Consider the following 23,757-nt stretch of genomic DNA (forward strand, 5'->3'; position numbering starts at 1 on the left):
CAGCAGCTGGTAAGTTTTAAATTCTCTTATTTTTGATTTAATCTGGCATGATTTTTGAACGATAGGTTACGATTAACAGTGATATTACTCGATAAGTTATGATAAACAGTGATATTTCTCTTAACAGAGTAGTTAGCATAAGCCAGTTAGCGTTAGCTAACCCTGCTAACGCTAGTGTGTTAGCAGGGTTAGCTAACCCTGCTAACACACTGGTGTTGCAGGCTGGTGTTGCTGTCGGCTAATACGGTAAACTACAGGTATTTTATCGGACTGTACCTCTTAAATATAGCCTCCTTTCCTAAGGCCTCTGTTTACAAGCAACAACCTAATTTCCAATGTAATTATTCATGTAATAATTTTTTTGGGACTTGCTTCAGTTTGCACCATTTATTCAGGGCTGTAACGTTACAGTGCGACAGTTTTGACTGCATATGCTATTAAAAATTATTCTATGCAAACTAAAATGGGAGTTTTGCAGCGAGCTCTGTCTCTCTCCTCTGCTCTGTCTGTGGAAGGTGAGGCTGAGCTCCACACATACAACAGGCCGACAGGATGAAACAGACTTTAGGTTTCACGTTATCAAGTCGAGTAGAGCTCCTTGCTGTCATTGGCAACAAAATCTGTCATTGAGATGAAGTTTTTCAAACAATACAGAGCTTATTATACTGATAATGAACTGTTATGAACAGACTCAAAGCAGACATTTACTGTATGTAGCAATTGAGTCTAATTAGCTAAATATATTAAAATAAGTTTTTTTATGAGGCTGACTGCAGCCTGCACCTCCTCTAAAAGCAGCAGTGAGTGAGCAGCAGCAAGAGAGGATGCATTTTACCACAGAGCTGTTAACCAGTTTAAAAACCTGTAGCTTTTTTAAACAGTAGTTTGTGTTTGTTATGCTTACTCATGTAAAATTTTAGCAGTGGCATTATCAGCTGCAGCACTGTGCCACTTTTGAAAGCATATAGAGTAAACACTAAAAGATCACACAGGACAAATTATTCTTCAAAAGTCTTGTGCTGTTCCCAAGTGTTGATTCTGTTATGTTATATGTTATATATAAGTTTCTCCTTGTCTCATCTCCTTGCCTCCTTTCCTCTTCCACTCTTTCATCTAGATAGGAGCTTTGAACCACCAAAAGTCTCAGCAGCTCAAGGTGGATTTACCCCCAGAGGAGACGACCACTACCACCATTAACATAAACCAGCTGATAGACATGGACCTGCTCATTTCGAAGAATAAGAAGCGTGAGGTGAGCCTGCAAATATTCCAATACCTACAAGTCATATTTTAAATAGCAATTTAATACTCTTTAAACAGTAATATAACAAAAACACAAATGCTATTATCCAACAAATGTAGGCTATTATATTTATTAAAAATATTCAGCAGAATGAACTCGTCACAAACTTTACGACCTTAGTTAGCATACAACAATAAAATATAACAAATAGCCTTGTTTTATTCAAGGTTTAAAAGAATGAATCTGAAGATTTTTTTGAAATGCTCCTATTATGCAGTAGTTCCCTCTGTCCTTGCACCACCACTGCAGCTTTAATGTGAGCGGATGGATCTTCTGTTTAAGCTAATTACATCTCAGAAAACTACAATTTCTTTGCACAAACAACTTCAGATGGCTATTCAAAGTTACACTGATGGGTTTGTTTACTTCAAAGAAGCAGACATGCTTATTAAAAGTAGCAATCACGTTTCAGTCACATGGCTGACCACTGTATTCAAAGTCATCTTCCATATCATATAAATATTCAGCCATTATTGAGAAAATACTTACCAGTATGCTACAAAAACATTGTGCCTCTGAGTTCATATTACATGGTTGAATTAAGGTACAGGAGCGCTTCAGATTAACTGTAAATGCACTGAGCTTCAGACTAACTGTAAATGCACTGAGCTTTAGACTAACTGTAAATGCACTCTTCTTCAGATTAACTGTAAATGCACTGAGCTTCAGACTAACTGTAAATGCACTGAGCTTTAGACTAACTGTAAATGCACTCTTCTTCAGATTAACTGTAAATGCACTGAGCTTCAGACTAACTGTAAATACACTGAGTTTCAGACTAACTGTAAATGCACTGAGCTTCAGACTAACTGTAAATACACTGAGCTTCAGACTATCTGTAAATGCACTGAGCTTCAGACTATCTGTAAATGCACTGAGCTTTAGACTAACTGTAAATGCACTCTTCTTCAGATTAACTGTAAATGCACTGAGCTTCAGACTAACTGTAAATGCACTGAGTTTCAGATTAACTGTAAATGCACTGAGCTTCAGACTAACTGTAAATGCACTGAGCTTTAGACTAACTGTAAATGCACTCTTCTTCAGATTAACTGTAAATGCACTGAGCTTCAGACTAACTGTAAATGCACTGAGTTTCAGATTAACTGTAAATGCACTGAGCTTCAGACTAACTGTAAATACACTGAGCTTCAGACTATCTGTAAATGCACTGAGCTTCAGACTATCTGTAAATGCACTGAGCTTTAGACTAACTGTAAATGCACTCTTCTTCAGATTAACTGTAAATGCACTGAGCTTCAGACTAACTGTAAATGCACTGAGTTTCAGATTAACTGTAAATGCGCTGAGCTTTAGACTATCTGTAAATGCACTGAGCTTCAGACTAACTGTAAATGCACTGAGTTTCAGATTAACTGTAAATGCACTGAGCTTCAGACTAACTGTAAATACACTGAGCTTCAGACTATCTGTAAATGCACTGAGCTTCAGACTATCTGTAAATGCACTGAGCTTCAGACTAACTGTAAATGCACTGAGTTTCAGATTAACTGTAAATGCACTGAGCTTTAGACTATCTGTAAATGCACTGAGCTTCAGACTATCTGTAAATGCACTGAGCTTTAGACTAACTGTAAATGCACTCTTCTTCAGATTAACTGTAAATACACTGAGCTTCAGACTATCTGTAAATGCACTGAGCTTCAGACTATCTGTAAATGCACTGAGCTTTAGACTAACTGTAAATGCACTCTTCTTCAGATTAACTGTAAATGCACTGAGCTTCAGACTAACTGTAAATGCACTGAGTTTCAGATTAACTGTAAATGCACTGAGCTTCAGACTAACTGTAAATGCACTGAGCTTTAGACTAACTGTAAATGCACTCTTCTTCAGATTAACTGTAAATGCACTGAGCTTCAGACTAACTGTAAATACACTGAGCTTTAGACTATCTGTAAATGCACTGAGCTTCAGACTATCTGTAAATGCACTGAGCTTTAGACTAACTGTAAATGCACTCTTCTTCAGATTAACTGTAAATGCACTGAGCTTCAGACTAACTGTAAATGCACTGAGTTTCAGATTAACTGTAAATGCGCTGAGCTTTAGACTATCTGTAAATGCACTGAGCTTCAGACTAACTGTAAATGCACTGAGTTTCAGATTAACTGTAAATGCACTGAGCTTCAGACTAACTGTAAATACACTGAGCTTCAGACTATCTGTAAATGCACTGAGCTTCAGACTATCTGTAAATGCACTGAGCTTTAGACTAACTGTAAATGCACTCTTCTTCAGATTAACTGTAAATGCACTGAGCTTCAGACTAACTGTAAATGCACTGAGTTTCAGATTAACTGTAAATGCACTGAGCTTCAGACTAACTGTAAATGCACTGAGCTTTAGACTAACTGTAAATGCACTCTTCTTCAGATTAACTGTAAATGCACTGAGCTTCAGACTAACTGTAAATGCACTGAGTTTCAGATTAACTGTAAATGCACTGAGCTTCAGACTAACTGTAAATACACTGAGCTTCAGACTATCTGTAAATGCACTGAGCTTCAGACTATCTGTAAATGCACTGAGCTTCAGACTAACTGTAAATGCACTGAGTTTCAGATTAACTGTAAATGCACTGAGCTTTAGACTATCTGTAAATGCACTGAGCTTCAGACTATCTGTAAATGCACTGAGCTTTAGACTAACTGTAAATGCACTCTTCTTCAGATTAACTGTAAATACACTGAGCTTCAGACTATCTGTAAATGCACTGAGCTTTAGACTAACTGTAAATGCACTCTTCTTCAGATTAACTGTAAATGCACTGAGCTTCAGACTAACTGTAAATGCACTGAGTTTCAGATTAACTGTAAATGCACTGAGTTTCAGATTAACTGTAAATGCACTGAGCTTCTGACTAACTGTAAATGCACTGAGCTTTAGACTAACTGTAAATGCACTCTTCTTCAGATTAACTGTAAATGCACTGAGCTTCAGACTAACTGTAAATACACTGAGCTTCAGACTATCTGTAAATGCACTGAGCTTCAGACTATCTGTAAATGCACTGAGCTTTAGACTAACTGTAAATGCACTCTTCTTCAGATTAACTGTAAATGCACTGAGCTTCAGACTAACTGTAAATGCACTGAGTTTCAGATTAACTGTAAATGCACTGAGCTTTAGACTATCTGTAAATGCACTGAGCTTCAGACTAACTGTAAATGCACTGAGTTTCAGATTAACTGTAAATGCACTGAGCTTCAGACTAACTGTAAATGCACTGAGCTTCAGACTAACTGTAAATGCACTGAGTTTCAGATTAACTGTAAATGCACTGAGCTTCAGACTAACTGTAAATACACTGAGCTTCAGACTATCTGTAAATGCACTGAGCTTCAGACTATCTGTAAATGCACTGAGCTTTAGACTAACTGTAAATGCACTCTTCTTCAGATTAACTGTAAATGCACTGAGCTTCAGACTAACTGTAAATGCACTGAGCTTCAGACTAACTTGTTTGATGTAAACAAACCCATCAGTGTAAGTCTGAATAACCATCTGAAGTTTTCTGTGAAAAAAATTGCAGTTTTTTGAGATGTAAATAGCCTAAACAGCCATGAAATGAAGAGGCACTTCATTCTAAAAATAATATACGGTAGCCATGTAGTAAACAGCTTTCAGCTGCAGGTCAGTGCGTCTTTTCTTGGACCAGGTAGCTTAATCACAGTGCTGTTTCATCGCACTTTCCTGCTGTGTCAAATATGTGGTCAGATTGATAGATCGTTTGGTAAAAGCTTTATTCCTACCTGCCATCTCACAAATACTGCAGAACGTTTTGTCTATTCCGTCTACACTTTCATGACTTAACCATTTTAATTTCTCCTGCCATTCTGGTTTAAAACATTGTGTTTGGATAGGCTGCTGTCCCATTCTCTGTTTATTGAGGAGCAGAAGAGCTTGACGTTTTTATGTGGTGTTACTGGCCTCAACGGCCGTTGATATTTTCATTGGCCTGTCAATTACATTTGATGGCCAAAATATTATGGCTGACCTAAAGTCTGAGCATGAGACATTTTTCAGGCATGTCAGGACTGACTGGTATTTTGCATGTGCTGACCTCATTTGCAGGGCCAAACCCTCCCTGAAAAGTCAAAAGATCAGGAGGATGGAGAGGAGACAGACGAGCCAGAGGAGGTAAGTGCAGGGGATGTTGCACATAAAGAGTGATGCCTCGCGAGGTACTGAGTGGTGATTCCTGAGGAAACTTTTTTTTTTTTTTTACTTTGACACAAAGCTTCAACATAAGAAATACTAAAAAATTGAGGGTCTGAATACTTTCATGACCCACTGTATATATTAGACTTTTTGGTTGTTACACAGCTGGTTCTCCGTTTCTTACCTATTATACTTTATTTTCTTTGTAACAGTGAAAGCTCAATTTTTATTAATAGTTGTTATTGTATTTATAAGCTGTAGATCTATTTTAACACAAAGTAAAAATGGATTATTCTGTAATTGGAAATTGTATTTGAGACTATGTTTTTGGTAACTCTTTCAGGAAATGGACCAGTGCCCTTCAGACCCAGATGTTCCTCCACTGAAGAGAACTGAGAGTGTCTTTGTAAGTTTGCAGACAAACCAGTGTGTATTTTGAAATCAGTTGTGATGACAAAATTACGAACTATATTATTGTTGATGGGAAAGGCGTAATTGGAAAATTTAAGTGGGAAGTATTTAAACTTACTAATTGAGTCCCATCTGACTTTAACTTTTCTAGCTTACAAAGATAATGCTTGGGATCTCTGAATATAAATCAATGACAAGCAGTGAAAAAAGTGAGGATGAGTATGTGCCTAGTTCTACACCAGAATCAGAAGTATCTGAGAAAGAACTCAAACTGCTCAAGTCTCCAACAAACTACAGTTCATCAAACTCGGATGTTCGACGTTTGAACAAAGGTCGTGTGAAGCCTGTGAAATGCAGACAGAGCACATCTTCCTCTTTCCAATCCATGGCAGATTGTGAGTTATCCGAATCCTCCAGTGACACGGATGTAAAAGTCTTGAGGCTAAAAAAGAAAAAAAATGGTGGTCGAGTCTACGATAAGAGGCAGTACTGTCTGTACTGTTGTAAACCATATGCCAAAATTGCACGGCACTTGGATAAGAAACACAGCAACTTGGAGGAGGTAGCACGAGCATTCAGTTATCCAAAAGGATCAGTGGAGAGAAAGCTGCAGATAACTCTAATTCGAAATAAAGGCAATCGTCGCCACAACTTTGAGGTCCTGGAGGAGGGTAAAGGGGTGATGGTTCCCTCTCAACAAAGCACTGAACCAGTGAATGCAAAAGACTATTTGCACTGCACATACTGTGAGGCATTACTCAAAAGGAAAGTGTTGTGGCGGCACATGAAAAAATGCAAATTGGCAAAGAAAAGCATGAAGCCAGGCAGAACCAGAGTGCAGTCACTTTGTGCTGCTGGACAGCCTGTCCCAAAGGAGATCAATGACAAAGTCTGGTGCCTAGTAAATGGCATGAATCAAGACAACATAACAGACACAATTCGGCAAGAAAAATATATTCTGAAGTTAGGAGAACACTTCTATAACAAAAAAGGGACAGACAAAAGCCAACACCAATATATCAGACAAAAAATGCGGGAAATGGGAAGATTAGTTCTCCTAGCAAAGACCCATGGCAAGCTGAAAACAATACATGACTTCTTTCTGCCAGCAAACTTCTGCCACGTTGTGAAAGCTGTGAAGATGGTCTGTGGATGGAGTGAAGATACCAGCAGTTTCAAGATTCCATCCTTGGCGCTCAAACTAGGCCATAGTCTAACTAAAATAGCAGATATTGCAGAGTTTGAAGCAAGGATGTCAGAGAACAAGAAGGCCCTTGAAAATGTGATGACGTTCAGGACATTGAAAGAGAATAAATGGGATGAGTGGGTGTCTTCGCATGCACTGAGGAACCTCAGAGAGTCGAAGTGGAATAAACCTCTTCTTATCCCCTACTGTGAAGATGTTGTGAGACTGCACAACCACATTGACACAGAAAGGCCCAAGTATCGATCCAATCTTGAAACTGCACCAAATAAGAGGAACTGGTTAAATCTTGCTAAACTAACACTTTGTGAAGTGATCGTCTTCAATCGTAGGAGAGAGGGAGAAGTTTCAAAGATGTCCCTGAATGACTTCATGTTGAGAAACACCTTTGCCAGTAATCCAGATCTTGATCTTGCCTTGACTGACATGGAAAAGAAGCTCTGCAAATACTTTGAGCGTGTGGAAATCAAAGGTAAGCGGGACAGAAAGGTCCCTGTCTTACTCAGCCCAGACATGGTGTCCTCCATACAGATGCTGGTGAGATATCGACGACAATGTGATGTGCCAGATGAGAATGTGTATTTGTTTGGTAGACCTGAGGCAGAAAGTCACCTCAGAGGATCTGATGCCATCCGTGCTATTGCATGTGAATGCGGGGTGAAGGACCCTCAAACGTTGACATCGACAAGATTAAGGAAACAAATGGCAACAATGTCACAAGTTCTAAACTTGAAAGAGAATGAGGAGGACTGCCTTGCAGGTTTCATGGGTCACAACATCAGGGTCCATCGACAATATTATCGGCTCCCTGAAGGGACATTACAAGTTGCGAAAGTTGCAAAGTTGCTTATGGCCTGTGGAAGAGGAGAGCTATCAAAATTTAAAGGCCTGACATTGGACGAGATCAACGTTGATCCAAATGGTAAAACCTCACCTTGCACACACTATTTTATCATTTAATGTGATGGGATAAATGTGTCATAGGTTTGTCATGCTGCTTCACAACATTTTTTGCTGTGTTTATTCAGAGGAAGTACCTGAAGACAGCTCTCTATCTGGAAGTGAAGATGAAGATGTGATGTCGAGTCTATCCTCTAACTCATCAGGTACATTCACTGAACCAGTGGTTCTCGAAGTGGGGTCTGGGCACTCCCAGGGGTTCCTGGGTGTTCACAGCAAGAAGGGGATTATTTGTTTTTTCACTTGTTCACACCATAACCCAATTACAGAATGTTTTGCAGAACTATTTTGTCATGGGTTTAATAAACTTTATGTATGTAAAACATCTAAAGCTTTTATCTAATGGGGGTCTGAAGTCTAATCTCTGTTAGTTTTAGCGTCTTTGGGTGGGTTATCAACCCTGCTATATAGTTAAAAACAAAACAGGTCAATGTTGCCATGGCTTGTGTTCTCATAGTTCATGGAGAGGATGATTTAGTATATTCAGTGCTTCAAGTGAGCTTTTCTAACATTGCATCTTTATGTTTTTCCTTGAAGGTCTAAGACCAGTGAAAATGACTAGACCCGTTCACAGGACACCTACAGAGGAGGACCAGGAGTCTGATGCTTCATCACAGCTAACCAGAGGTATTTTAACGGAATAGTTCATCCCAAGTCAATATTCAATCATTATCTATACACCCTCAAGCTGATGAGAAATCCTCTAGTTTTTTAATACTCTACAGGCGAACAGGCTACAGTTAATATTTAGGCTACAAAAATATACTGAATAGGGGGTTTTCAGCTGACGTCACGCTCACGTGACTACTCAGCGCGTCCGCCATATTGGGTGGCAGTCGTTTCGCACCGTTGACCTGCATTGTATGACGCCTTAGGCAGTATTGGAAGTGAACAATGGGGAAAACGTGTTTAATGGTTGGTTGCACGGCCCGTGGAGGTGGAGATCAACGCTCTTTCTATCGCCTACCAGCCGTGATAGTGAATCAGTGTGAAAAAACAAAACAGCTCTCTGAACAACGCCGTCACCTATGGCTGACACGGATATCCAGGTCCGATTTGGACGGTGTTAAGCTGGAATACGCCAGAGTCTGCGGTGCTCACTTTGTCACAGGTAATTAACTGTTAAGTATTTAAAACATGTAAGAAGAATATATTAATAATAGGGCTTGGGCGTTATGATTTATTACTTTCCGCGGCTGCCATGTTGACTGCCTCCGCCGCCTCTACTGCCTATTACTACCGCATACTGTACTCCCTCTCTCAGCCATGTTTTAATTTGATTAATTTCACCTTAACTTGATTTCAACCATGGTAAACCGTTGCTGTATTGTGGGCTGTAACAGCGCAAAACATGATCGCCATGGGAAAAACATAGAAACGGATTAATTTTCCACCGCTTTCCTGCCTGGAGGCGCAACCACGGAGAACAACTGTTAGCGATAACAAAGAGTCGTCGGCTCGCTTGGATCGCGGCTGTAAGTCGACCGAACATAACTTTCCACAGTATCCCGATGTCAATGAGAGTGTGTTCTAAACGTTTGAAACACATAGCAGCAAGTTAAAAGTACATTACATGCGCGAGTGGTTGTTAGCACTGACGGTTAGCAGCTACTAAACTAGCATGTGCCAGAGCCCGTCTGAGCGCAGCTTACCTTTGAACGAGTTACTGTGTTCCCACTGTTTGCTGGCTTTATGATCTGCAGCTCCTACCGGCGCCAATACGGTAAATACAACTTAAATTTGCGCTGGTCATTGTTCGGCTTAAATAATTAAAGCCGCGAGCGGCGTCGATCGGCCCTGCAGCCAAGCGCCTTCGCGCACCGCCGGCCGCCAGCCACCGCAGAAGCATGCGACACATTTGCGTCGGATTGTTTACATTTTTACCATCTTATTAAAACTCACCCGTCCACGTATGATGGCGATTTCCTTGATGTACATAACCAGATGTGAACTGGTTGTGAGCCTCTAGATCCTTGTAAGCTCTCATTTCCTCAAGAGTGTGCAGAGGGTTTTTACCGAACACCAGGTAATGCACTATGTCGCCGTGCTCTACATTTGGCCAATCATCTGGATTACGGCTAAACAAGGCACTGTGGAGGGCATAGGGGTCCATATGGTCGATCACGGAACATTTCCTCAGATATATGTCCTTATCTGGTCGCTCTAGCGTGCTGGCGTACTTATCCATTCGCGATACGATAATACGTGTACGACAACTAGAGATAAGGAAGTGTGCCACCCAATATGGCGGACCGGAAGTTGGCCAGTGACGTCAGTGAAAACCCCCTATTATGTTTGAAGTCAACTGTGTATGTCATGGTTTCGAGACACTTGGATTGCAGCGGACAAGCAGTATGAAGGGTAGTTTTATAGGCTTTTTTGTAACTGTTACCATCACCACCCGTTATATAGATGAATGCTGTGGGATTCCCCACGGCACTCTTTTCAAAACATCATTCTGTCAATCTGTTTGCCTACAGGTAGATCAAGGAACTGGACAGAGGAGGACCATGACTCTGATACCTCATCACAGCCATTGAATCACTGTTTTCAAGATGAGTCAAGACCTGTGAAGAAGATGAAACCCACCAAGAGGACACCTAGAGAGGAGGACCCTGAGTCTGGTACCTCATCACAGCCAAGAAAAGGTATTTGACCAATAACCTGTTTCAGTGGGTGTAATAATCCACTTGATATACAATTCAGAATTTTTTATTATAAATTTCTTTTAATATTGGAGTACTTTACTTTGTCATTTATTGGTTTTTAAGCTGTGCTCTAACTTGTCTATTTAACTTTTACCACAACTTTCTGTCTTTAATGTCTGCACCAGGGAAAGTTTCTGTAATTTTATGTGTTTATATGTAATTTGATGCAAGATACACAAATCAATATCCTCATCATACCTGAAGAAAAAACTTAAATTTTGAAAACGTATTTGAAAATGTGCTTTCTTTAAAGTCTTCAAAGATGCAGTGCTTTAAGTTAACTTTTCTATCATTGAATCTCTGTTTTCAAGACGAGTCAAGACGTGTGAAGAAGATGAAACCCACCAAGAGGACATCTAGAGAGGAGGACCCTGAGTCTGATACCTCATCACAGCCAAGAAAAGGTATTTGACCAATAACCTGTTTCAGTGTATGTAACAATCCACTTGATACACGTATTGAGTCTCGTATGCTCTCAAAACACTGAAGAGCTGCGCCCTGTGGTAAAACTGACGGAAGCCAATGAGAGAGCAGCTTCGGGTCATGTGCTTGTCAAAGTTTGAGGGCTTATGTTGACTCATTAGGCCGGCGCACCGCACACAGGAAGTACATATACATTAGTAAAATACCATTTGGAATTGATTTATAATGAATGCTGACAGGTGCGGAGAGACTAACAGGAGCATCTTGCAAACAAATACTTTTTATTTCATAATTATTTAGCATTTTCTAAATCATTTATGTTTAATATGATTAAAGTACTTCTTGATTCTGAGATCATACAAGTTGCTATATATTATAAAGTTCATATATCAATATGACCTGAGTAAAAAAAATTAAAAATTTCGATGACAAATTGTATTTTTCAGGCTTTTTATCTCAAGCCTCCTTAAAAAATTTCGCCGCGTGTCACGTGACCGATGACGTAGTTCGTTGACAAGCGTTGATCTGTTTACATGGCAACACGTTACTTCCTGTTTGCAAAACTCGCTTTTCTCAAATTAAAATAGACGGATAAAACATGTTTAAAATGTGTGTTGTTTATGGTTGTTCAGATACCAACAAGGAGAACGTCTCCTTACACACATTTCAGAATCCGAAGAGTCCCGGAGGAGAGAAAGTCCTCGCTCAATGGAACCGCCCAGTAGCCGGTAGCCTCTAAGCTTTAGCCTCAGACGCAGCGCTGCCTCACGAGTCCTGAGTGGAGTGTCTGTCCCACTCCAGCCGAGACAATCTCTGAGCAACCTGAGCCCAGAGAAGCTCTCAGCCTGGGTTTACTAACGCTGCAGCTCCTCTTCCTCACTCCTCACACCGTGGGAGTGCAGAAATCTGGCTGTCACCATAGCAACCTGCTTTGGAGCGACGCGTTAGCCACACCTCCTCTCAGCACAGCCCTGCTACCCCGCAAAACCCCGAGATGTTTAAATCCGCGGTGGGGATATCAGCCCTTTGGGTTGTGGGTCTATCGGTCTGCTACTCCGGCGCTCCAAGTATTCTCTCTGCCGCTCTGCTACGCTGCTGCCATCCTGCTGCTGCCCCGATCCGGAGAATATAAGCGCCGCGGCGCAACTAATAAATGCGCGTCCGGTCTTACGTCTAGATTATCAAGTAAAATTCCGGGAACAAATAATGCTGAGACACTGTGGTTTGTTCTGATAAAGATCCTTTTCTTTTATGTGCTGTTTTGGCGAATTTCAGCGGCCGTGATAAACGATGCCAGGCAGTCGGGCTTTGACGAGTTGTTTCCGTGTTTACATCTGAACCGCGATTATAAAACCTGATTCCAGCCCATTTCGTTTAATCTCCTAAAATGTTTTATTATTATATAGCCGAATTGTAACAGAAACTTGCGCTGTATTTCATGTTAAAATCATCACTTTGTGAATCCACATGTGAACTTGTCGTTGTGTCTCCATTGCACTCTCTGTAGCTTAGCCGGAGCTAAGTCAACGAACTACGTCATCGTACCACGTGACCCAGATGTGGATTTTCCGCCTAGCGGTTGCCAAGGGGCACTTTTGAGTTAAAAAAAAAAATATCTTTACCAGCGCAATCCCGATCTTAATGCCCCATTTTCTGGAAATAAGTTTTTCCGAGTTGGTCGATTTTAGAATCAAGAAGTACTTTAAGTAAATTTTGTCCAGCTATTTGGAGGGGCGGCGCCTCAGCACCCCGCATTAACCGGCCGCCACCGGTCAGATGTTTGCAACAAACTCAACTGAATGGTTTCTCTCCTTTAGGATCTCGCCACAGACCGTCGTTCTAATGAACTCTCCTCCAGATTAAAAATAAACTAAAATAAGGCATTATTTTATCACAGTGCTTACAGACAGGAAAAACTGTTGACAATTTACGATTTACGATAATTGACAATTTATTTTTCTTATAGAATTTGCAATAATAGGCTTATAAGGATTGAACAACTCATGCTGCCTTTTTTATGTTCACTTACTGTTTGCATCAAAATTAGGGATAAGAATTGAGAACCAGTTCCAGTTGAAAACTGGCTCAATCCATCAACAGTGGCAGTGCAGCCTCTGGACTGTCTATAGTGCACACACACACACATCTATAGTAATCACCCCTACGAACCTTTATTTCATCTTATTTAATTTTTCATAGATTCATCAAGAAAGAAGAGGAAGATGTGGAGCAAAGCAGAAGTCCACGCTGTGGAACAAAAGCTAATGCACAACATTAAGACTGGCAAGGTTCCTGGGAAAGCACAGTGTCTTGAATGTATCCATGCATTCCCAGATGCACTGAAAGGTAGGACCTGGGATGCTGTGAAATACTATGTGAAAAACCGCATAGACACCTGGAAGCGGCGGTCTACGAGGTAACTGCAAGCTCTTGTTTTGTGTTTGAAAGAGCAACTGTTAATGCAGCTCTCACCATTTGATCTGTTGATTAGCTGAACCTCAGAGGTCAGCTTTTGAAGTTCTGCTGTTAGAGAGCAGTGATCAGCTCAGATTGCACTTTATTTTATGCAATTTATTTCATACATAACAGAATTTTTTTTGTACTGTTATGCTTCTTCAATTCATGGATTAGCAAATGTTTTAAAAAGTTTGTTTAACCCTCACATATTGCTCATATTCTGAGTCATAATTACTCTACACCAGGGCTTCTCAATTCCAGTCCTCGCACCCCCCTGCCCTGCATGTTTTAGATGTGTCCCTCCTTCACCACACCAGATTTAAATGATCAGCTCGGCATCAAGCTCTGCAGAGGCCTGATAACGAGACACTCATTTGAATCAGGTGTGGTGGAGGAGGGACACATCTAAAACATGCAGGGCAGGGGGGTGTGAGGACTGGAATTTAATTCATTCAAATATTGAAAATATTTTACATTAATGGGTTCCAATTGTAGCAGTTACTGATCTTTACATTAATTATTAACATTTCTGTATATCAGTAATGTTGCCTGCTGTTAAAAATAAATGACAGACTTTTCATTCAACATTTGTGTAGCTTGTTTGTATCACTCAGCCTATGGTGTTTTTACACTGGGTAGTTTAATTGTGTGTACTGTTAGTAGCTACTACAGTTTTGCAAAATTGAACAAAGTAAGCAAAGACTGTTTTTGTAACCTCATGTTCCTTTCCCACAGTAAATAACATCATACTTTGCTAACAGCTCAATTATGGCAAGAAAATTTCCATTGTCTGGCTCATCTAGTGTATTTGCGCTGCCTCTGAATGACATATTCCTGAAGGCTAAGAAGAGTGTTACATCCAGCAGCCGCTTCAGTAGTGCTTTGTTTTTTTTATTTTTGTCTCCATCAATTTTTGTTGTAGGCTGTCAATTCCAGAAGTCTGTAGGAGAGAATGTTGTAGGTTGTAGGTTCTCTCACTCACTTACTCACTCACTCACTCTGGGCCCGGGACAACAGACCGTTTTGTCCCCCCCTATGGGCGGCACCTGGTACCAACCCACTTCTTAAGTCCCCATTGTGTTAGTAAATTTCATATGCAATAAGTGAAAAATTTAAAATGTGAAATCTTAACATTTTAAGCGATATATGAAAATCTAAAATCAAAAAAAAATTTTGGGACTTGGAACCATGTCTGTATCTCATTTAGAAAGGGTGGTCCCCACCGGACACCTTTTTGTCCACTGTCCCCACCGGGGCAGATAAACGAGTATGTGTGTGTGTGTGTGTGTGTGTGTGTGTGTGTGTGTGTGTGTGTGTGTGTGTGTGTGTGTGTGTGTGTGTGTGTGTTATGTGGCCGGAGCCCGATGGCTGAAGGGACAGAAACATGTTCCGATAGGCCGGAGCGCGCAGGAGTTGGGTTTTTATCGGCCGAGGTGAAGCTCGGGATCTGTTACTTCTCCGCGGCCCTCGGGGAATGTCAGCGTATTGATTGTCTGTCTCTCTCGGCATGTATTTATCTTCATCTCCTGCTGTCAGCGCGCCGAACGGCAGACAGGGCAAACCGAATCCGACACTGCCCCTGTCTCTCTCGCTTAGGTGTCTGCCGGTCTCCTAGGCAGCCTGAAAAGGTCTACCTGCTTATGGGTTGGCCTCATCGACGCTGACCCGTTTTCTCTGAGCAGAACGCAGCAGAGGTTACATAATATTCAAAGATGTGATTAAAGATGCATCCCTGCTCTATAAATTGAAACTAGGTTCCCCCCTTTTTCTTTTGTTTTTAAAGACGAACTCTTCCTTAGCTGATGTTCCATGGGCAGCAGGAGAAATAATGAGGACATCTGACCAAATATTTGGGTCTTTGAAAGTGAATGTTCACACATCAATGCCCTAATCCTTTTTTCATATCACTCAAAAGTGACTTAATTACAGGGTGCTTGCGCAAGTCTTGAAAGTCTTAATAAGTATGGAATTTTGAAACACTGTTTTCCAGACCTTGAAAAGTCTTGAATTTTGTGTGAAAGTCTTAATAAAGTATGGGAAAAAAATGTATGGTAGAATTTTACAGTATGCTCAAAGGCATTGTGAAATGAGAATTAGGAAGGTAGGCTATAAAACTATAATTTTACTAACTGGTCACGTACTGTATTAGCCTAATGGAATCAAACACTTGTTTGATGTGAAATTCATGTACTTGTGATTTTCATGTTTTGAAACGTTTTCATCAGTAAAAGCATAATTTACTGTGAATAATGCATTTGTTCATTGAATACTAGCCTATAAAAATTAACATTTCTAATAAACAGTTTGTACAATCTCAACCAATGAATAGGCTGTAGGCACACAAGTATACAAGTACATAAAGTTAAGGTCTTGGGGAAAAAAAATATCAGTTTTAAAAAAGTCTGGAATTTTAATTTGGAAAAAGAGCAAGCACCCTGAATTACTGGTAAGCACCAAAATATTATTTTACTCACTGATCAAAATATGTTCATGAAAATGTCTTTTTGGTTAAGGAAGAAGTTAGGACACCCAACTCCCTTATGGCTTTGGCTATGGTTGAAGTAACTTCTCTCTACTACAGTCTCCGGATCATTTGCACCCCTCCAGCTGAAGAGGGGTTCTTTCATCTTCAGCCTGTTTCCAGTGACCTCCACAACATCTCGGAAAGATTCCCCTCTTTCCTGGACTTTGCGTTACTGCGTTCTCAGTCAATCCGTGGTGAATTTAAAGGTCTTTATCATGTTGCAGGGTCCAGTTCTAAATCAATAAATTTGTTCTACACATAGTCACACATCTTCCTTAAGCATTTTCTGATAGACAATAGAAATTATGGTGGATTTTGAGCAGGTCAGGTCCTGCTGCAGCCTCCCGACACCATGACACGTTCACCTCCATCCATCACTGTGGTTATTTACCTTTAACGCTCTATTTGTTTTCAGTCAAACCTGTCTGCTGCTGTAGCATCCAAGCAGTTTGATTTCAGAATCGACTGTCCAAACCATTTTTTTTTTCAAACGTCCTCATCTTTATCTAGTCTCCCAGGCAAACTTCTGTCTAACCTTCATAAGGTTTCTTATGGTCAACATTAGAATTGGGCAGAGGCAGTATTGGCCACACAAGAAGAAAGAAGAAGCAAAAGCAAAGCTGGCGGGATATAGTAGAGAGGTAATGATACATATATGGAGATAATAAAAATATAGCAATGCTCCTCTGCTCTCTCTGTGCTCTCTGAACGCATCTTTGGATTGTTTTCTGCTAAGACTTGATGACCTATTAAGCTAACAGACTAAATCCTTACAGAATAACTTTTAGACGGGACGTTTTCATTCTGTAATGTTATTAACCTTTTTGGCTGGGCTTCATTTGTGTCTTTCTTAAAGTGTAACACATCTCCATACCAGAGCTTTACTCTGCCCGCATCTAATATTCGAAATATGTGCCTAAAGGAAGCAGTGCCCGGCGGAACAGGTAACATGCAGAGGGGGCTGAGTGCTGGGTGTGGTCTGGGATACTAGAACAAGATAAATAAATGCTAAATTAACTAACTGAAGGCTAAGCTAAGACGTGGCTAACCCAAAAATTGACAGAAAGATTGTGAAGCTCACGAAAACCATGTACGAAACGGAGCTGCTTTTATATCTCACAGCGGCGGAGCTACTGACGTTAGTTTTTCTGGGTGACTTCACAATGTCTTTTGAACCACTAGCAATACTGATTCAAAATTTAAATGCAGTATGCTCGTTAAATCTGAGGAGGGTGTCATCCATTTATACAGTTTATTAGCAAAAAAAAAAAAAAAAAGTTGATATGTGGGCGAGTTACCCTTTAAATCAAGTCTTCAGTGAAAAAACTGCAATTCTTCATTCACGTTCAATCCGAGGAAACACTAAATACTCTAAGATTGAAAATATTAAAGCAATGTGTAAAATGTTCTAATATAATATGCAATAATAAAGCAACTTTAGAAGCTTTTCCACACAGGTATATATACCATATACCCTACTAGGAAGGATCAGTGGTATTAAATACAAATGATATCACCCTAAAATATGTTTTGCATCACAGTCTTGTTCTGACTAGCTGTTCTTTTTTGTCCACCAAACTGAAAAAGCTCAATGTCTTTTTCAACTATATGCTAGTTTTGCAAAGTCCTCAAGTTGGAAACCATTGTAATTATCTTATGTGCCGAATGTTTGCATTAATTAGATCAGAAATGAGCCCATAAAGCTTTTACATGATGCGGGGAAGGTCTTTTAGGCCACGGTCAAACAAACATTAACAATAGTGATTAAACTTAGATGTTACACAGTCAAAACAGGTGAAGCACAATTAACTGAAAAATGAGGATGCTCTACACCCACACTGTGCTGCTCCAGCTAATTGCTTATCAGTGACTATAATGAGTTTTACACTTAAATGGTAGGTGGACTGCATTTATATCTTTCTCCTGTGGTCTCCGCACAGGGATTTGGACTACAGCTTTCACACATCGCTTTTAAAAGATTATATATAATGCATTTTTTTTTTCACCCGCTGATGAAACACGCAGAGCAATTAGCGATTCTGTATCTCATCCCCATGACGTGTGGCCTGGGCGATCAAGTGATTGAAACGCTGACCGTCCAATTAGTGGACTACTTGGTCTGAGCTGCAGTGATGCCAATGCATGCAAATATCCTATTTATCCACTTCCACATGCAATGGTTAATTACCCAATGTTTGCATATTGAAGAAAATGTAATAGAAAAACAAATTAAAGCCTTTGGGTCTCTGGAAATAGAAAGCTGGGGTGCCCACCCTATCGCAGCCATAGCAGTCGAGATGTGATAGCAGCATAATGCGGTTACTGCATCTACATCTCTGTATAAATCAGTGGTGTCCATGTTTAGAGGTTTCACTGGTTCAGTATGCATGGTTCATTTGAGTCACCAGACCTCCACAGAACTTCAAATGGGTCTGTTAGGGCAGGGACACCATGTCTAAAACATGCCAGACAACGGTCCTTGAGGAATGGAGTTGGTGACCGTTGTTGCAGATTTCCTCACACTGCGTCCTTCTGTCCGCTCTGTCTCTTTGTTCCCTCTCTAACCAAAAGTTGTCTCTCTCTGTGTGCTGGCTCAGTCATCCATCTTTAAAAGTGGTTTACAAAAAAAAAAGAGGTTTACAGTCTGCTAAAAATGCTCACACCAGTAAGAAATGAATGTGCTTGAGTTGTTTCATAAGGCCAAATTACTCTCCAACGGGAGGGTGACTCAAGCTGTGGGACTTGGGTCTTGAGGTGTGGGGCTTAAAGTTTGGGACTCAACATTGAACTTATTCTTGGACTTTATTCAAACATGAATAAATTTAAGATTTAAAACTTCACTTGAACTTGAGACGACTAAGACTTGACGTTAGGGACTCGAGACTCAAATGAGAGGAGTCAAAGACCTGAATAACAGAGGGTGCATGAATTCATATAATTCATTAATGTACATTTTGAGTTCTGAAAAAGGCTTTGTTTCTTTTTTATAATGCATAATTGTACACTGCAAAAAGGGAATTTAAGGTAAGTAAAATTTTCTTGAAATTAGTGTATTTGTCCTTGATTTGAACAGGTAAATAAGACAGAAAAAAAAATACGAAAATCTTATTCCATTGGCAGATAAATTATTTACCTGCTCAAATCGAGAACAAATACACTAATTTCAAGAAAATTGTACTTACTTTTAGCTCCTTTTTGCAGTGTAAATGTGACGATGACACAAAAGAATATGTGGATAGTTGTGAATTTTTGAAAAACCTCATCTCCAGCAGGACGCTTTTGTTACACGTAAGTGTACAGCTTTGTATGCTTTTCTTTATTTAAAGGACTTGAAAAAGTGCTTTGAAGAATTTCACGTTGCACTTATATGACAGAAACGAGGTGAGCGCCATCTGGACTTTTGCCGTTTGAGACGCTACGTAAGCCTAAATGCGACGTGAGAGCACACAGACACACGGGCCATCAACTTCAAGACGTGTCTGCTTATAAGAAGAGGAAAATCTGTGAAGAAATAACCCTAATTTTCTTGATTTCCTGCGTCAGTAAACACATTGCTAATGTGTTTGTGGTCACAGTCATTACTTCCATTTTTTTCCCCCCATTCAACACGATGATCATTTGCTAAATTATCATCCTGTTTGAAGTAAAATAAAGCCTGGGATCCTTTATGCAGGGAATTACTTAAGATTGACACATCATGTACCACCTGGCTTGTGGTACCCATGCGAAGTCGCCAGGCGAGCCTTGTTAGTCGGTAAGATATAAACGCGGGCTGAGGTGGCTGTAAATCACCGTGGCTTAGAGACAACCTTCCCCAGCTGTTTTAGCTGATTAAACCGTGAGCCTGGCAAAGAAAAGGAACAGAAAAGGATAGTGAAAGATGGTGGTAGACGGAAAAATAAAATAGACTCTCGAAAAGCAAGTATTATCTGTCACTCTGGCATTACACTCATATCAGGGAACCGACCAAAGTGGATTGGCTGAGTTCACAGGTTTCTTTTTTTTTTCCTTTCTGATTCATATATGCCCTAAAAAGGCAGCAATTGAAGCCTTTCAGTAAAGCTTGATGTAACAATTTACTGCAAATGAGCCTTTCTGGTTAGGCGTATGAAAAAAACAGGCAAAAAGACTCTACTTCTAATAAAGTAGATATCAAAGCAATAGAAAAAGACCAAGAAACTGGTATGAAGGGCCTATTGAAATAGACAGGTTGAGTGCAAAGACACAGTGATGTTATCAGTGATTGTGCGTGCAGGGAATTCTGGGAGTAATTTTGGTTCCATGTTTCCTATTTGTTAATAATGACCCTCGTTGTGGTTTTGTGGCACCAGGAAGCTTCATAAATGACTGTGGAATCCTTTCCAGGCAGATGCACATGAATGACTTTGTTTCTCAACCGTTATATGAGACTTTTTTTGTCAACTGCATGTTGTCTGGTACTAATGTCCGACACTTTGGTCAACAGCTGTTGTTTTAAAGGTTTATTTGAAATATATTTGATTTTGACCTTAATTTTTTGATTCTGCTAGTCTGGCAGTAATCAAATCTGGCTGTTGTCAATCACATCGATTCATGATTTACTGTGGGGTGGATTGGGTTTAGCCAGGCCAGCCAGACTAACTAACGCTATGTGTATTTATACACAGCTTGTCAGTCTGGACAGGCTCAGACTCTCCTGTCTAAAACTTACCAGACCAATCACAGCGCGGGAGGCGGAAGTTAACAAAGCGTCACTATTTACCCATAATGCAGCAGCTCTTTTCTGTAACGATAATAGTCAAGATGGCGGACACAACGCAGCAATGTTTTAATGATGCCCTTTATTGTAGCCCTGGATATATCTTTACAAATTCAACAACAGACCGCTCTAAGAGCTAAAACAGAACGTGTTGCTTGGAGTTTGTGTCACATCGTGGTTATCTGATTGGTTCTGCCCTGTTTCCGCTGACCCTGTTAGTCCCGCCTTTGAAATCGGCGGCTTTTCAGAGCGATATGCCATGTTTACGCCTGACTGGCCAGACTAGATTGGACTACCCTTTTTAGACATGGCCAGGTGGTTAAATAAAATGAATGAAATCCTAATTTAAAAACTGTATCCTTTTGTGAAATTAGAATTAGTTTGATTATCTGACACGTTGAAGAGTCAGAAAAAGCTAAAGCAGCTTTTGACCTAGGGTACAAAAGAAAATCTCAGAGAATTTAAACCACACTGCTCAAATTTCTGCATTGAAAACCGGCTCACACACTCTCAGGGTTGCTGTTTGCAAGATCAGCTTCTTCGTTCCCACACTGGCATATGGAAAACACTCAGCGCCGGTCGTCATTCTCGAATGCTAATTAGCTCTCCTATCAGTGGTAGTGTGCCAGCTAATGACATGCATTTATGCAAACAAAGTTTGATAAAGTTCATCTTAGCGGAGCAGTGATGATCCATTAAAGCAAGCGCTGGAGGTAATAATGTGTTGGAAGAGCCTAAAGAACAAATAAATGGCACCAGTTTAGTGCATTTCTCTAGCATGGATAACAAGAGGGTAAAATGACTTCCTCTCTCCATTAGTTAAGGCACCATTTGAATCACTCTGCTTTGGCACAGATGCATTTATAGCCATTGTTGTTTTTTTACATCGACATGGAACAGCTCTTGAACTTTTCCACTTTTAATTACATTACAATCCCCAAAACAATGTATTTTATTTTGATTTGATGTGACAGATCAACAGAAAGCAGGAGATTTATCCTCCTTAATCTCACTCAGATCGGAGCGGGGATTGGTATTCAACCCATCTGAGTCAAAATCTTCACTCCAACTACAGCTGCAAATCCTATTTTTTTGTTACACCTTTTACACATCTGGAGTCTTCCCGTTCTTTGTTGCAATCATGAACATACATTTTCATTACTCGCCTCTAATTCTAAATGTATTCAAACTTTTGACTTTGCCAGAGCCATATTAACACACAGACATGCTTTTGCTTATCAATGTTTTTCTTTTCTTATAATATTTAATAAAGGCTAGTTATGTGGAGTGCACAACTAATAGTTGTGCTGTTGGCAGATTATTAGCTGGGGCATTTTTGCACGTCATTCAGAGTTACCCGTGGGCCTCTGGGCTGCTCTTTTGATCAATGCCTTTCCCTCCTTGTTAGGTGGACCACCATATATTTAGTTTTCTAGTTTGTCATTTATGCCATGCTGTTTTTATTTTTGGAAAATTTACTAAATAGTGCTTTGAGGCCTCCACAGAACAGCGGCGTTTATACTGAGATCAAACCACACAGGTGAACATTCCGAAATTGGAGACTTATGAAGGTAATTGGACTGGGTTTTATTTAAGGATATCTGAGTAAAGGGGAGATGAGTACAAACACACCCCACACTTTTCAGATTTTTATTTGGATAAAGCTTTAAAAACCAAGTCTCCTTTTTACTTTCACTTCAGTCACTGTTCTGCCCTGCTTTTCCTGTTTTCCCCATGATTCTGTTGTCATTTTGGATAGCTGTACTCCATTGTACAGTGTGGCAGCTCCTTACCTCATCCCCTTCACCTGTGCTGCTGCCTTTATATACAGAGCTCCGACCATCATCCACTCGCTACATAAGTTGAAAGCCAACGTTTGAAAGTAAATGGTCATCATTCTGTGCCTACCTTACCTGTTTTTTGTTTTGTTTAGTTTTTTTGCCATCTATGGATATCCCTGTCTTTCCTGTCCTTCACCAGAGCACCTTATCAGCTTCTGTTCTCTGGGCACAACCTGGACTGTTTTCTTGACCTCGATTCCAGCCCAGCCTCCTGTGGAGGTTTGCTCCTCGGACCAGACGCCTGCCTTGGCTTATCTCGGGTTCTCTGTCAGTCTGAGCATAACAACTTCACAATGATGCGCTACCTGCCGTTGCTAAATGATTTGTTTACACATGATTGTTTGTTTTTGAAAGGTCTCAGTTGCCAGCTGCTCAGGTAAAGGTTCTTTGAGATTACCAATGAGGTATTGAATCATGAGGTAAAGTATGAACTTATTGCCATTGATAAGCAATGTGATGAGGCAGAGTGGTGAAATAGACTAGAGAAATGTTTTTGGTCCTGAACAACTTGCTAAGTTGGATGTTTTAATGTATTTTTTGTATTATGTTCTGACACTAGGGGGCTAGTATTCACTACGCAATGGCTATATTATGTCTGTTCAGCTAAGCTATTAGTTAAGCAGGTTTTAGAGTTGTCTTGCATGAAACGGCTGCCCCTCTGCTAATGTTAATTTACAACTGTAAGTACACCTAAAGCACTTGCGCCTGAAAGTCAGACTTCTGGGTTTTTTTGCTTTCCACTGTCTCTATATCTCTGAATAAAGCTGGACATACTGGTGGTTTTTAAAGTTAACATCCTTCCATGTCGACAACATAGCTGTGTTTCTCCTGTAAGGGGGCCTGTCAGGGATCTAATAGACGTGGTGGGTACTACAGTCATCAATCAGCCTGGATAGCAGTTGGCTACCGTGGACACTCTGGTCACAGGCTGGTGGGCAGACGCTGCTGATAAAGGAATCATGCATCAAGAGATTATGCTAAAGTTGACCCTTAATCAATATGC

General features: G+C 40.3%; 2 protein-coding genes across 2 annotated transcripts in view; both read left to right on the top strand.

Annotated features, from left to right (window-relative positions):
- LOC105936303 (proton myo-inositol cotransporter) overlaps positions 1-23,757 on the top strand; it is a 109,636-nt gene that overhangs the window by 62,272 nt on the left and 23,607 nt on the right. The gene's annotated exons all lie outside the window — the stretch shown is intronic.
- Positions 855-13,728, top strand: LOC118566556. Its single transcript, XM_036148883.1, has 9 exons — positions 855-1,252; positions 5,402-5,467; positions 5,832-5,894; positions 6,051-8,025; positions 8,132-8,209; positions 8,601-8,690; positions 10,544-10,711; positions 11,083-11,175; positions 13,394-13,728. Exons 1-9 carry the CDS (start codon positions 1,217-1,219, stop codon positions 13,612-13,614), a joined length of 2,790 nt encoding a protein of 929 aa, XP_036004776.1. The 5' UTR covers positions 855-1,216; the 3' UTR covers positions 13,615-13,728.

The sequence above is a fragment of the Fundulus heteroclitus genome, chromosome 17, assembly GCF_011125445.2.
Source record: "Fundulus heteroclitus isolate FHET01 chromosome 17, MU-UCD_Fhet_4.1, whole genome shotgun sequence".
NCBI classification, from domain to species: Eukaryota; Metazoa; Chordata; class Actinopteri; order Cyprinodontiformes; family Fundulidae; genus Fundulus; species Fundulus heteroclitus.